Source organism: Pongo pygmaeus, chromosome 11 (assembly GCF_028885625.2).
Source record: "Pongo pygmaeus isolate AG05252 chromosome 11, NHGRI_mPonPyg2-v2.0_pri, whole genome shotgun sequence".
In the NCBI taxonomy this organism is placed as follows: domain Eukaryota; kingdom Metazoa; phylum Chordata; class Mammalia; order Primates; family Hominidae; genus Pongo; species Pongo pygmaeus.
The window spans coordinates 71,131,156-71,145,955 of record NC_072384.2 but is presented as its reverse complement, the minus strand read 5'-3'; the positions used below and the strand labels follow the sequence as shown (position 1 = coordinate 71,145,955).

At 44.5% G+C, this 14,800-nt stretch overlaps 2 protein-coding genes across 4 annotated transcripts in view; one reads left to right on the top strand and one right to left on the bottom strand.

The window, feature by feature from the left end:
- Positions 1-14,498, bottom strand: part of LOC129031128 (plasma membrane ascorbate-dependent reductase CYBRD1) — a 35,655-nt gene extending 21,157 nt beyond the window's left edge. The window contains exon 1 of one of the 2 annotated variants that reach the window (XM_054477024.2): positions 14,044-14,498. In XM_054477024.2, coding sequence (XP_054332999.1) covers positions 14,044-14,236 — 193 coding nt within the window. In that variant the 5' untranslated portion in view covers positions 14,237-14,498. The remainder of the gene's footprint in view (positions 1-14,043) is intronic. The other variant, XM_054477025.2, reaches the window with a different exon arrangement.
- Positions 9,054-14,366, top strand: LOC134737692 (uncharacterized). 2 transcript variants are annotated; one of them, XM_063647619.1, is made up of 2 exons: positions 9,054-10,580; positions 11,844-14,305. In XM_063647619.1, exon 2 carries the CDS (start codon positions 13,339-13,341, stop codon positions 14,056-14,058), a length of 720 nt encoding a protein of 239 aa, XP_063503689.1. In that variant the 5' UTR covers positions 9,054-10,580; positions 11,844-13,338; the 3' UTR covers positions 14,059-14,305. The 2 variants fall into 2 exon arrangements, with proteins under 2 accessions (XP_063503689.1, XP_063503690.1); XM_063647620.1 differs by lacking the exon at positions 9,054-10,580 and adding an exon at positions 10,829-10,904 and having other exon boundaries at positions 11,844-14,366.
- Positions 14,499-14,800: the final 302 nt, after the last annotated feature.

Genomic DNA, 14,800 nt, shown 5'->3' with positions numbered 1-14,800 from the left:
GGGTAAGGGGTTTTAGATGAGTGAACTTGAAAATCTACATACAGGAAAAAAAAAAAAAAACTCAGGATTTCAACACTCGAAAAGCAAATTATGAACAATGAACCATAGTAGCATTTTCTCCCCAATCTGGATCATATTATATCAAAAATTCCCAAAATAAAAACTAATCTCTGATATTAAAAGTCAAGAGTAGGCCGGGAGCGGTGGCTCACACTTGTAATCCCAGCACTTTGGGAGGCTGAGGCAGGCAGATCATTTGAGGTCAGGAGTTCAAGACCAGCCTGGCCAACATGGTGAAACCCTGTCTCTGCTAAAAAGACAGGCTGGGCGCAGTGGCTCATGCCTGTAATCCTAGCACTTTGGGAGGCCAAGGTGGGTGGGTCACTTGAAGTTAGGAGTTTGAGACCAGCCTGGCTAACATGGTGAAATCCCGTCTCCACTAAAAACACAAAAATCAGCTGGGCATGGTGGTGCACGTCGGTAATCCCAGCTACTTGGGAGGCTGAGGCAGGAGGATCGCTTGAACCTGGGAGGCAGAGGTTGCAGTGAGCAGAGATCATGCCACTGCACTCCAGCCTGGGCGACAGAACCAGACTCGTCTCAAAAAAAAAAACCCAAAAAATTAGCTGGGCGTGGTAGCATGTGCCTGTAATCCCAGCTACTTGGGAGGCTGAGGCAGGAGAATCCCTTGAACCCAGGAGGCAGAGGTTGAGGTGAGCTGAGATCGCACCATTGCACTCCACTCTGCCTGGGTGACACAGTGAGACTCTGTCTAAAAAAAAAAAAAAAGAGTAACTAACATGATATCATGACTCAAAGGAGTTACAAGGGTTTCTGGGGGGTTCTGATGTGCATAGAATATTGCTTCTTGGTCTGGGTACCCAGATGTGTTCGTGTGATAAAAACACATCCCTTCTGATTTAGGTACTTTTGTGCGTGTATGTTGTTCTTCAGTAAAAAGTTTACTTTTAAAAAATGTTGGGGCCAGGCACAGTGGCTCACACTTGTAATCCCAGCACTTTGGGAGGTCAAAGTGGGTAGACTGCTTGAGCCCAGGAGTTCAAGACCAGCTTGGGCAACATGGTGAAACCTCATCTCTACAAAAAAATACAAAAATAAACCAGACCTGGTAGTGTGCGCCTATAGTCCCAGCTACTCAGCAGGCTGAGGCAGGAGGATTGCTTGAGCCCAGGAGGTGGAGGTTGTAGTGAGCTGAGATCAAGCCACTGCACTCCAGCCTGGCAACAGAGCAAGACTCTGTCTCAAAAATAAATAAATAAATAAAGCCAAAAATTCAAAGACAACTGTGTTCCCAGTGAAGACTTCTTACTCTTTCTAATACTATGAAGCATCACAGAGAAATGTGTCAAATTTGCTGTAAAACTGAACTTCGCCCCCTTTAAGTGTCAAAACTTGCTTTTTAAAAACCTTTTACATTTACACAAATTGGCTGCACACTAGCTTTCCCTGTCCAGCAGTAGAATGAATAGAATACATTCAATCTTTTATTGATCATTTGGGGTCATCAATCAAACACCAATTATTATCCTGTTACTCTAAGGGGAAGCCCTTAGGGGTTTCTGAAGCAGGAGAGGTGCTCACCTCTGATCCAAATGAGCCCATATAATTATGGTTTGAGAGTCCCTGGGTCTCTCTAAGAGTTTTTCCATCTCGTTTTGTTTCTGGCTTGAGTTAGGGCACCTACTTCCAACCTCTCTCCTCCATCACTTTGTCTTATCCTTGATTCCCACCAGCTCTAAGTTTTAGCTTATAAAATGTCTTATTTTTATTTATTCATTCATTTATTTTGAGACAGGGTCTCACTCTGTCACCCAGGCTGGAGTGTTGTGGCGCAATCTTGGCTCACTGCAACTTCTGCCTCCTGGGCTCAAGCCACCCTCCCACCTCAGCCTCCAGAGTAACTGGGACTACAGGTGTATGCCACCACACCCAGCTAACAGCTTATAAAATTTTATGTTGCTAAAAATCTTAACATCTGTTAAATCTGGGTCGTGGGTACTTAGGGATCTATTATGTTTTTTCTTATGGTTGAAAGAGCTCATTCCAGTTTTAAAGTTAAAACAATATTTTCATAAGCCTGCAAACCCACTAGCCAATTAGTCTTACCTACTCAATAGGCGGCTTGCAGAGATTTGAGGGGCTCTCACACAAGTGAGGCAGGTGACCTCTAGCACATGGAGTTTTCACAGCATCTATCCTGGCTACATAGAGGCTCTGCTGCAAAGCTCAATATGCTTCAAAATGCTCTCTGGATAAATGAACGATAAATGCAAAATGTTGCATTTGCATAAGCTGTTTACATGCTTTTTAAAATGTATAAGTAACTGAAATATGGTGGACTTTGGGAGAAAAGGGCAATCTTAACAAATCAAGCCATATTTCCTAAACAAGAATCTATTCTCAACCGTTATAAAAACTGCCTGGAGAGTGGAATTTAAATATTTCTTGCTTCTTTGGCTTGGCACTTACCTAGACACCATTCCTGAGGTTCAATGAGAAGGAAGAAAAAGGTCCCCTAAGCCCACAAGAAGGGGAAATGGTATAAAACAGCTACTTGTGACTGAAACAAGGGTTTGCTGTTAGAGGCTCTAGTTGGCATTCCATTTCTCCCAGAAAATGAGGGGAAATACAAACATTATATATGAGAAATACATTTTAAATCCTTTAAAATAAAAGATATTGATGGTGGAACATGCTAGCATGATAAAAAGAAAGAAAGGGAGGGAGGAAGAAATGAAAACCTGTGTATAATTATCTTAAGACAATGAAGAGAAAAATACAGTAACTTGAATTTGGGTTTAATTATTAGAAAATGTCAGCTGGGTGCGGTGGCTCACGCCTGTAATCCCAGAACTTTGGGAGGCCAAGACAGGCAGATCTCTTAAGGTCAGGATTTCAAGACCATCCTGGCCAATGTGGTGAAACCCCGTCTCTATAAAAAAATACAAAAATTAGCCGGGCATGGTGGCGCACACCTGTAGTCCCAGTGAGCCACTCCAACCTAGGCAACAGAGCTGGTGTTTCTGTCTCAGGAAAAAAAAAAAAAAAGAAAAAGAAAGAAAGAAAAGAAAAGAAAAGAAAATGTCTCAGCTCCTTGTTGCATAACCAAAACTTGGGAATATGTGAAAATGTATACTCTCTAAAATGTAATCTCTGGTTTGACACCAGCTTTCCATCCATATACCATCACAAAACTATTTATATACACAAGTTTGTCTTAGAGCAGGCAGTGCAAATTTAGAATCTGTCAAAGTGTGTGTGGTAGGGGAGGAGTGCTTAGAGGGAGAGAAATGTCCCCAAACATGGAAAACATTTTGATTCTAGTTCTTCTGTGTTTAAATCTTGTGACTCATGAGGGTGGGAACATGTCTATCTTGTTCACTGTCACATCCCAGTATTTAGCATAGAGCTTGGCATATAGTAGGAATTCAGTAAGTATGTTTTTGTTTTTGTTTTCTGAGACAGAGTCTCTCTCTTTGTCACCCAGGCTAGAGTGCAGTGGCGGGATCTCGGCTCACTGCAACCTCCGATTCCCAGGTTCAAGCAATTCTCATGCCTCAGCCTCCAGAGTAGCTGGGATTACCGACGAGCACTACCATGCCTGGCTAATTTTTGTATTTTTAGTAGAGATAGAGTATCACCATGTTGGCCAGGCTCATCTCGAACTCCTGACCTCAAGTGATCTGCCCACCTTGGCCTCCCAAAGTGCTGGGATTACAGGCGTGAGCCACCATGCCCGGCCCAAATAATTCTAAATAAAGCACAGGAATAATTGTTAATAAAGCACAGTAGTTCATTCGGTATTCCCAGCAAATGAGCAAATCCTCTTTTACTTTTTTTACAATTTATTTTTTTAATTAAGAGAGTTGACAATTAAAAATTGCATATATTTGTGCTATACAACATATTTCCATATATATACACACACACACACACACACACACACATCGTGAAATGGTTAAATCAAGCTAATTAACATATCCATCACCTCACACACTTATTTTTTAGTCTTCTTTTTTTTTGAGACAGAGTCTCACTATGTCGCCCAAGCTGGAGTGCAGTGGCATGATCTTGGCTCACTGCAACCTCTGCTTCCTGGGCTCAAGATATTCTCCTGCCTCAGCCTCCCAAATAGCTGGGATCACGGGTGCACACCACCATACCCGGCTAATTTTTGTATTTTTTTGTAGAGACAGGGTTTTGCCGTGATGTTCAGGCTGGTCTCCAACTCCTGGGCTCAAGTGATTCTCCTGCCTCAGCCTCCCAAAGTGCTAGAATTACAGGCATAAGCCACCATGCCAGACCCATAAAATGCACAAATCAAAAAACTCAAGAAAAATTGTACTGCTGATGCAAGTATTAGCTAATAGAAGACCAAATGGCCCTTTCAAATAAGTAAAAAGCATTCTGCACTTGGACCCACTGAACAACTTGAAGTGAATTCAAAAATAAAATAAGAGTAAGTTATTGAGTTTGAAGTACACTGGAATTTTAAAACACTTATGAATTCTACTTAAACATGGTGTGCCCATTACACTTCCCTTCCCTCTTTGAATAAAGTATTATTTCACTCTCCTTGGCAGAATGCTCAGAACAGGATTATCAGTCTCCACAACTCATTTCCCTCTGCACGCAAGAGCTTACCAGATTCTATCCAAAGGACCTTAAGTTTAAATGAAAAAGCAGAGAATCTTCTTTAAATAAACTTCTTGAAAAGATTCCTGCAGTGGCTGTCAAAGAGAATTAGAGCTTTGAAACATGTCTGTGCATTCAAACTGTCTCACAGCATGAATGTCATGAAACTGAAAATCTCTGGAAAGTCAAAATGAAGGAAGTGATTCAGATGATTTGGAAGATATTTTTAGCCCTAGAAACATCTCTGAGTGATTAAAATCCTCGCAAAGGCAGCTACTTGGTACCAAATACATGTAGAAAAAGAAAAAATTCAATTAATTGACTACACATTTAAAAATATTCAGAAATTGTGTGTTTTCAGAAAGATCAGCTATATTTTCTTGTGCCTCATATCAATATTATGACAGATTAGAAAGGGTACTGGCTCTGATACTACCTAGTTGTCTGACCCTGGCCAGACATTTGGTCTCTAAAATGAAGGGTAGAACTTAAGGTCCCAGCCAGCTCTAGATATTTAAGGATCAATATAACCTACATTTCTAAACAAAACAACAAAAAACCCCATCATAATTTGAGCTGAGATGGTGCAGTGGTTCACAACTGTAATCCCAGCACTTTGAGAGGGGTGGAAGAGTCACTTGGGCCCGGGAGGTTGAGGCTGCAGTGAGTCATGATTTCACCACTACACTCCAGCCTGGCTGACAGAGCAAGACCCTGTATCAAAACAAACAAGCAAAAAGAAAGAAACCATAACTTGTGTCCAACCAAATCAAATGGGAACAGCTTGCAGACCGAGCTGTATCATATTTGTTTTACACAGTGTCTGGCACAGAGTAAGTACTTAATAAATACGTTAATTAAATGGATAGGATAATATGAAGAAATTGAATGAACAACAACAACAACAAAAACTTAGAAAAGTACAGCCAAAGTCTGTATAGTCATTTCAAAGCTTGTTTTGACCTTTTAAGGAAGTTTCTATATAAAGAAAAAAGTTATAACAAAGATTTCTAGTCTTTCTTTTGTTCTTTTTTTTTTTTTTTTTTTTTGAGACAGGGTCTTGTTCTATTCCCCAGGCTGGAGTGCAGTGGCATGGTCACGGCTCACTGCAGCCTCGACCTCCCAGGCTCAAGTGATCTTCCAGCCTCAGCCTCCTGAGTAGCTGGGACTTACCAACACACACCAGCACGCCTGGCTAATTTTTGTATTTTTTTTGTAGAGATGTGGTTTCACCATGTTGCCCAGGCTTGTCTCCCTACTTGGCTTCCCAGCGTCCTGGGATTACAGGCATGAGCCACTGTGCCTGGCCCTCTATCTTTCTTAAAAAGGAAGAATGTTCTACCTTTTAAGGGAAAAATTTAAAACCTCGCAAAGTCAAGTCAGAAAACCCTAGCAGGAGTCACCTGTAAACTGGAAGCTATGGACTGGAATTTGTTCCAAAGATGTTGTTTTGTTTGATCAGCCCAGTGTTTTGGGGGTTTTGTTTTGTTTTCGTGACTGGTTTAGTTTTTGTTTGAACCAATTTTTTTAAAATCTGGATTCTCTCGGGAGAATGACAAGCCCTGGCCACCTTGGACTGGCATCCTCAGGTAGCCACGATCCACTGGGGCTAAGTGGAAGCTTCCTGTTTTGCCAGGAGTGAGCACTCTCTAGTTCCCTACAGTTCCCACCTCTCACACAAGTGTACACCTATACTCTGCTGCATGAGGATTTGACCTTTAATTAACTGTCCTAGTAAACAGATAAAGTGGTTTGTCACCAGTTATTAGGCAACGCTGGTTATAATAAAAACTGACCCAGTTGGTAAACTGTGTCTGGACTAAGAGAAACAATGAAAAATCTGTAAATACCTGATGACGATGCCAATACTTTGGGCTTCCCAGAGTGCAGTGATAACTGTTATAGCCTATATTAATCCCCTAGAGCTACTATAACAAATTACCAGAAATCTAGTAACTTAAAACAACATATTTATTCTCTCACAGTTCTGGAGGCCAGAAATTAAAAATCAAGGTGTTAACAATAGCAGGATGGTCCTGAGGGAGAAGCCATGCCATACCCTCTTCGGCCTCTAGGGGCGCCGACAATTCTCCATTTTCCTTGGCTTGTGGCCAAATCACTCCAATCTCTGCCTGTCTTCACATAGCCTTCCTCTCTGTGTGTCTTTGTCTCAAATCTCCTTCTCCTTTCTCTTATAAGGGCACCAGTCATAGGATTTAGAGCCCACTCTAAATCCAGGGTGATCTCATCTTGAGATCCATAGTTAACATCTGCAAAGATCCTATTTCCAAGTAACGTCACATTCATGGATACCTGGGATCAGGATTTAGACATACCTTTTTGGGGGACACTATTCAACCTACTACCTATCCCTTGCAGGGATCATAGAACTAGGCATACAGAGTACTACAAAAGACAATGGTTCCTATGGGGCATGGGAACTTTAAGCTCTGATCTCACCAGTGCAGATCTCATCTCCTGGTGCCCGAGCTGTTACCTGAGGAAAGGATAGCTTACTGAGGGCTATGATGACTGCTGCTGCAAGGATGCCCACTGCCACTGCCCAGCCACTGTCCTGCCAGCAAGCTCTGGCTTCTGTCCTACATCCTTCTGAGTAGACTAGTGTCCAGTATGGTCTCAATAGTCTCTCATGTCATGTCTATTTTTTTCTTTTTTTTTTTTTTTTTGAGACAGAGTTTCGTTCTTGTTGCCCAGGCTGGAGTGCAATGGCATGATCTCAGCTCACCGCAACCTCCATCTCCTGGGTTCAAGTGATTCTCCTGCCTCAGCCTCCTGGGTAGCTGGGATTACAGGTATGCACCACCCTGCCTGGCTAATTTTGTATTTTTAGTAGAGATGGGGTTTCTCCATGTTGGTCAGGCTGGTCTCGAACTCCCGACCTCAGGTGATCCACCCGCCTTGGCCTCCCAAAGTGCTGGGATTACAGGCGTGAGCCACACCCCTGGCAGTAGTCTCTCGTGTCTGAATGTTTAGTTGAATCCAGAAAGACACCCTGGTGGGTGCTGTATACTAGTATACTAAATCTACTTCATCTATTTACTTTGTACACCGATCCTTGTTGGTGTGACCCTCTGGTTTAAAGAATTGGCCAAACTTCCATCAATTTAGTAAATACTCATTGAATGTTTATTATGTGTTAGGTAATGCTATGGATACAGCATTGAAGAAAACAGACAAAATCCCTTCCTTCTGGGAGCTTATATTCTAGTAGGAAAAGACAGACGATAAATTAATAGTCAGTGATCAGAATTTAGATAATACTGTATTTTGAATTCAGACTCTATAAGATTTTCTAGTGAAATGGCTGAGAAGTATGGAAGAGAAGAATCACAGATGACTGCATAATTTCGTCCTGAACAGCTACCAGGATAAAGTTGCCATTTACTGAGATGGTGGAACCTATGGGAGGAGTTGGTTTTGCAGGCATGAGGAAGATCAAGAGCTGAGATTTGGACATGCCTATTTGATATTCAAGTAGAGAGTTTGAGTAGGCAAATAGACATTTGGGTTTGGAGTTCAGGGAAGTCTGGGCTGAATATACAAATTTGAGAGGGTTCAGTGTATAGATAGTACTTAAAGCCAAGAAGAGACTGGATAAGATTGACCACCAAAGAAGTGAGTGTAGAAAAAAAGTGGTCAGAAGACTGAGGCTTGAGCACTCTAACCTGAAGTCATCAGGAAGATGAGGAAGAACCAGCAAAGGAGACTGAGGATTGGGCAGCCAGGAAAGAGAGAAGAGCCATGAGAATCAGGTGTCCTGGAAGCCACCCAACTTACCAGGTGAAGAAAGAGAAGCCAAGTAAAGAAAGTGTCCCGGCCAGACGCGGTGGCTCACACTTGTAATCCCAGCACTTTGGGAGGCTGAGGCAGGCGGATCACCTGAGGTCAGGAGTTCAAGACCAGCCTGACCAACGTGGAGAAACCCCGTCTCTACTAAAAATACAAAATTAGCTGGGCATCGTGGTGCATACCTGTAATCCCAGCTACTCTGGAGGCTGAGGCAGGAGAATCACTTGAACCCAGGAGGCAGAGGTTGCAGTGAGCTCAAATCACACCATTGCACTCTAGCCTGGGCAACAAGAGCAAAACTCCATCTCAAAAACAAAAATAAGAAAAAAAAAAAGTGTCCCAAGGAGGAGTGAGGGGTCAATTATGTCAAATGCTGCCTTCCACTCAAACACTATGAGGACTGAGAATTGACCAATGGAATTAGCAACATGAGAAAGAACAGGAAGAAAGGAGCTAGAAACTGCAGGTATGGACAAAAATTTCAAAAAGTTTGTAGTAAGGCAAGCAGAGAATTGAGGCAGTAGCTGAGAGACATACAGGGTCAAGAGTGATTTTGTTTTGGTTTGCTTTGTTTTGTTTTCGAAGATGATAGAAATTATAACATGTTGGAAATAAGCCAGTTGGGGGAGAAACTTAATGATGCAGAAAAAGGAGGGAGAACTGGGATGAAGGGAAGAGGAGGTACAGATTGTACTTAAGCAGCAACATTCTCATCAGCTAGAGGCCTCAGAATAAAGATGCATTTCCAGTGCAATATGATGTCCATTCTTCCTGGAGGTTGACTAAGCCAGTGCTTTTAAACTGGCTGAACAGGAGAATCACTAGGGAAAAGCGAGGGTGTGTTTACTTTAGACACTATTATTATTGTCACAAATAAGTGGCTGTAAATTGCATTTTGTTACTAACAATCCAATGATGGTACAGAAATAATCACTCATTCATTCAACAACCACTTACTCGTCTACCATGTGCCAGTTCTCAGTGTTATTCTAGGTACTGGGGATATAGCACTGAGCATCACAGTCATATCTAAAACATTTTTATTGGTTGCATTATTTAAAAATCTATGTGTATTTATTTACAACAAAAAAATATGTTGGGGATTTTTTTGTGGTTTTGGTCACAAAATTTCTTTAAATCATCTCTTTACGCTTTGTAAAAACCCTTGTATCACTAAGATTGATAGGTTTTATTATCAATGGTGTCCCTGAAGCTTCTTTTAGAGTAGGTATTTGGGGCACTTTCTCCATTATCTTATTTGCTGGATTTTACCCCAAGAGCCTTTTCAAGTCTATTTAAGTAATCTTGGAATGTGGTCACTTTTAGATAAATTAATAGGATATCCCAACTGCTTTTTAAGAACTGCTCTTAATTTCTGTTAGTCTTTTAAATGTTACTTAAAGGTAGTTATATTCTCTCACGAAATCAACTTGAGATCACTAAACTATTTAATTTCTCTCCCTTCAGTTTATACAGTAAAAGGAGTTCTACACAGGAAAGGAAGGAGTATAGAATTGCCAAGACTTCTTTTCGCCAAATTTAGACACCTGAATTTTCTACCTTTCACTAAAGAACACATTCCACCTTGCTGAACCTTTTAAAAGGTCAACAGCCACTTTGACAGCGTTTGTTTCAGGCTTTTCTGTGGCCTTCTTTTCAAGGTTCGTTTCTCTGATTTCCTAGTAGTGTACTTATTTCATGGGAAACATTTCTTTCAGAGAAGCACAAAGCCTCTTCTAAACCCTTCCTCATTCATGTTAGAGTCTGTTAGCTAGATTTCCCACTAGTTTAAAATTTTATTTTAGTTTTAGATTTCCCATGAGCTGTTATACTTTAATTTAGAATATATACATATTCCAAAATATACTTGGAGTATGGGAGGTGGGGAGAGAGAGAGGGAAAGGAAGGGAGAGGGAGAGGGAGAGAGGGACACAGAGGAGAAAATGGGACAAGGAGAGAGAGGGTGAGAAAGAAAGGGAAAGGGGAATAAAGAAGGAGAGGGAGATTTGTTTTGTAACTTCTATGTTAGCTTTGCTTCTTTGGAGTTTACCTTTTTTTTTTTTTTTTTTTTTTTTTTTTTTGAGACAGAGTCTCACTCTGTTTCCCAGGCTAGAGTGCAGTGGCACAATCTTGGCTCACTGCAACCTCCACCTCCCAGGTTCAAGCAATTCTCCTGTCTCAGACTCCTGAGTACCTGGGATTACAGGTGCCTGCCACCACGCCCAGCTAATTTTCGTATTTTTAGTAGAGACAGTGTTTCACCATGTTGGCCAGGCTGGTCTCGAACTCCTGACCTCAGGCGATCCACTCACCTCGGCCTCCCAAAGTGCTGGGATTACAGGCGTGAGCCACCGTGCCCGGCCAGAGCTTACTTCTTTTTTTTTTTTTTTTTTTTTTTTTTTTGAGACGGGAGTTTCGCTCTTGTTGCCCAGGCTGGAGTGCAATGGCGAGATCTCGACTCACCGCAACCTCCGCTTCTCGAGTTCAAGCAATTCTCCTGCCTCAGCCTCCCAAGTAGCTGGACTGTGCCGGCCCAGAGCTTACTTCTTAAAGGTGTTTCAAAGGACTTATACTTGTTCTTAGTTTCAAATATTGTTTACTATTTGTATATTGCATTTCTAAAGCATTTTATACTTAGAGTAATAACTGTACTTTAGCCTTCCCATCTCCAAATATTTGTGTATTACAGAAGAGAAGAACTCCATTACATCGTGTTCTTTGTTAGAGACTGAAATCTCATAGCCTAAAATTTTCCTCCTTGCAGCAATCACACACGGTAAAAAAAAGTGTTATAACATGGCGAGTCTGTAACGTGTGGGTCCCTCGCAGCCTATAAAGTTTATTTATTACTCCCCCTCCTTCCACTGGCGCCTTCCTAATACTTAGGGTGAGGAATGTGGGTGGGTGGGCCAAGATATGAAAGAACTGGGGAGAACTATGCATGTGCCTACATGTATGAAAACATTTATGCTCATGTCAATTAAATGCATTACATGATTAAAGTGATTTGCACATCCAGGATCCAAACAGGAAACAGGATGAGTAATGACGGGACAAACTCTGGACCATTGATACAAATACAGTAATTGAACCTAAAGAAAACAAGATCGGCCGGATACGGTGGCTCACATCTGTAATCTCAGCAGTTTGGGGGGCTGAGGCAGGCGGATCACTTGAGGTCAGGAGTTTGAGACCAGCCTGGCCAACATGGTGAAACCCCGTCTCTACTAAAAATACAAAAATCAGCTGGGCGTGGTGGTAGGCATCTGTAATCCCAGCTACTGGGGAGGCTGCGGCAGGAGAATTGCTTGAACCTGGGAGGCGGAGGTTGCAGTGAGCCAAGATCGCGCCACTGCACTCCAGCCTGGGCGACACAGCAAGACTCCGTCTTGAAAGAAAGAAAAAAAGAAACAAGATTTTCATAAGAGCAGCAGATGAAAATTGCCAAAATTTACACATTTTTGTCCAAGAGTTAAGTATGAACAGATTAAGAGAAGTACAAAGTTTAGAGAAATTAAAAAACCTTTTAGGAAAACTGTATACTGGACTCTAACATGAATGAAGAGTTTCAAAACTTATTTTAGATGAAGGTTTTCGCTGTCTAAAAAGATTTGGCAGAATTGCCAAATCTTTTATGGCATATTGCCATAAAAGCAGAGAATCCAACTTTGACGATAAGGTCACTGAAAAGACTTAAAACAACTTTCATGGGTAAGTTACATAACTTCTCTGCCTCAGTTTACTCTTACATACATGTGACAATAATGCACTTAGTGGTGACACAGCATGCAATCACTATTAGCTATTCTGATGTCTTCTCCTCTGTGGTAAGTCAGGCAACGAGTAATAACACTTGTGTTTCCCTTACCCTCAATTATGAGAAGATATTCTAAGACCTCCAGAAAGCTTTTTGGTATTAGAAGCTGCTCTGAAGAATTGGGTAGAAGAGGAGACTGGCTCTAATCTTTGAGCAAACAAGGTGTAGACAGCTCTGGGCCAAACTTAAGGGCTCCACCATGAAGGAAAGAGTGCTTCTGACAGTTACTTTGGAACTTGAGTATGTTTTTCTCTTAGAAGAGTAGTGGCAAAATAACTGAGAGTTACGCAACGAAATGCCGTAGGTGCCCAGTGGTGCTCACACCCTGATGCCGATCTCACACCAGGGAAGCCTTTGAATGCTGAGGGTTAGTAACACCTTCCACTACATTCCAGAGTAGGAGAATGCTGGCCACACTTGCGAAAGCTGCAGTACAAATTTAAAACAACCAACAAAAACAAAAGCCAAAATCACTTTTCTTTAGGAATGAGGTCAGCGCTCTTTTGCACACTCGTTTGTGGGGAGTTAAATATTTGATGAAGAAAAGGCAGCCTGCCCGGAGGCAAAGCTAGAGATTTCGGCCAGTGGGCATATCTTTCCAAACCCTTGCTACTCCTCTCCATTATTTTCTGCGACACAACCCCACTCCACCCCTTGCTGCCTTTCTCTAACTACTTTCTCAAGGCCGTGCCTTTGGGGAAGTGGTTACAAATAAATGGTGTTTGCGCCAAAAGCGAAACCGAAGGAAGCTGTCAGGACATTGTGAGAGGCACTACACAACGACAACAAACACTGCCAGCGACTGCTGAGCCCCACCCCCGCGCCAGCCTCAGCCCAGAGAATGCAGGCCCGGGGCTGGCTCGCTGCGGGCCAAACACGGACGCAGCTCGCGCCGGGGGCATCCCGAGCAGAGGCATCCCTCGGTGCCAGGCAGCCGCGGGCCCTCTCCGGGCATCTCCCACCCGGAATGCTGGGCCAGTGCCCAATAGGAAGCCCCGAGGGGGAACTTTCGCCACTCTGCTGCCACATAAACAAGTCGGGCTCAAGACCGTCCAATGACTGGGCAGGGCGGCGAAACACACTTTGAAGTCCTGGCAGCTTCCCGGACTCGACTGAGTTTAACACTCCAGGAGGAGAGGAACCCAGGGAGGATGCTTCACTCGCCCTCGCTTGGCCAGCCCCTTCACCCAGGGCCGAGGATGTTACAAATACGGGCAAATTCTCGCTCCGGCAATCTTTTCCCTGCTGCCTTCCCCTCCTCATCTGCAGCCTGGAAGCAAGTTCAGCAAAAGGCTGAGGCGAAAGTGTTTCCGCGCCCCCAATTGCGCAGGCTCGGTCCACAGGGGCTACTTTCCGGGGGGCGTGGGCTGCAGCGGCCCAACTGCGCGGCGCTCCGGCATCGCGCCCGGGCTCAAGTTTCTGGGTCTTGGAGGCCCCTCCAATGCGTCCTAGCCACTCGCCGCAAAGAGTTAACCAAGCGGGGCCGGCCCCGCTCCGCCGCCCCCAGCAGCGCGTCTCCACCGCGCACCCCCGGCCCCGCGTTCACTGCTATCCGCCCGAACCGCAGCTCTGTCCCGCCCCAGAGCCAGCCAGCCTCCCTCCCGCCCCGCCGACTTGGCTTCCTGCGCGCTCCTCACCGCACTCCTCCGGGCCCCGCGATCCTCCAGCACTTCCTCAGCTGGAAAGGGCTTCACGGAGGACCCTCTGCCCCCGCCGCTCTCCCCGCTTTCCTCCCCGCACCCCCCAGGAGGTGCCAGTACCGATGCCCTGGATGAAGACGAAGCCGGTGACCATGAGCACCGGGTGCCAGTTAAACTCTAGTGCGCTCCCGTCCCAGCCAAGCCCTTCTCGGTAGTGGAGGACCCAGACGAGGGTGAAGATCACCGACAGGAAGCCGACGAGCAGTGCCGACCCCAGCAGCGCCAGGAAGCGCCAGTAGCCCTCCATGGCCATCAGCGCCCCATACTCCGCACCGCGGGGGCCACAAGAACTTGGAGAGGCGGCGGCAGCCCTCTGGGTAGTGGCCGGGCGGCGGGACCGGGGCGTCGACTTCTTGGGGCTGTCTCCGCCTGCAGGGAGGGACTTTCTGGGCTGCTGGCCCGGAATGTGGGGCCCCTTGGGGGTGGGGAGCTGGCCCCAACTCAGAAACGGGCCCCACCCCCGGGATCACGCGGCCGCCGAGGGCGCTCACTGCCTGGTGGCCTCACCCTCTCCCTCGCCCAGCATCCAAGCTCGCAGAGGGCTTCAGTAACAGACCTAGTTAGTTGCTCAAAGAGAAAATTCCGAGGATTTTATACTCACCACTTGCTTTTAACGCTTCCCATGTCTCGTCCTTATTTGTGGGGAGGCTGAGTAGGGCAGTGGTGCGCCCTCTTGGTTAAGAGAAGAGAGGGATCCGTTGGGTAAGGTTATGTGTGTGCTTTTAACTACTAATGAAGCCTCCTTAGCCACAGTGCTAGAGAATTGGCTGTCTCTGACATCAAAGGGTGTTAAGGAGGAACCTGTAAGGTGGTATAA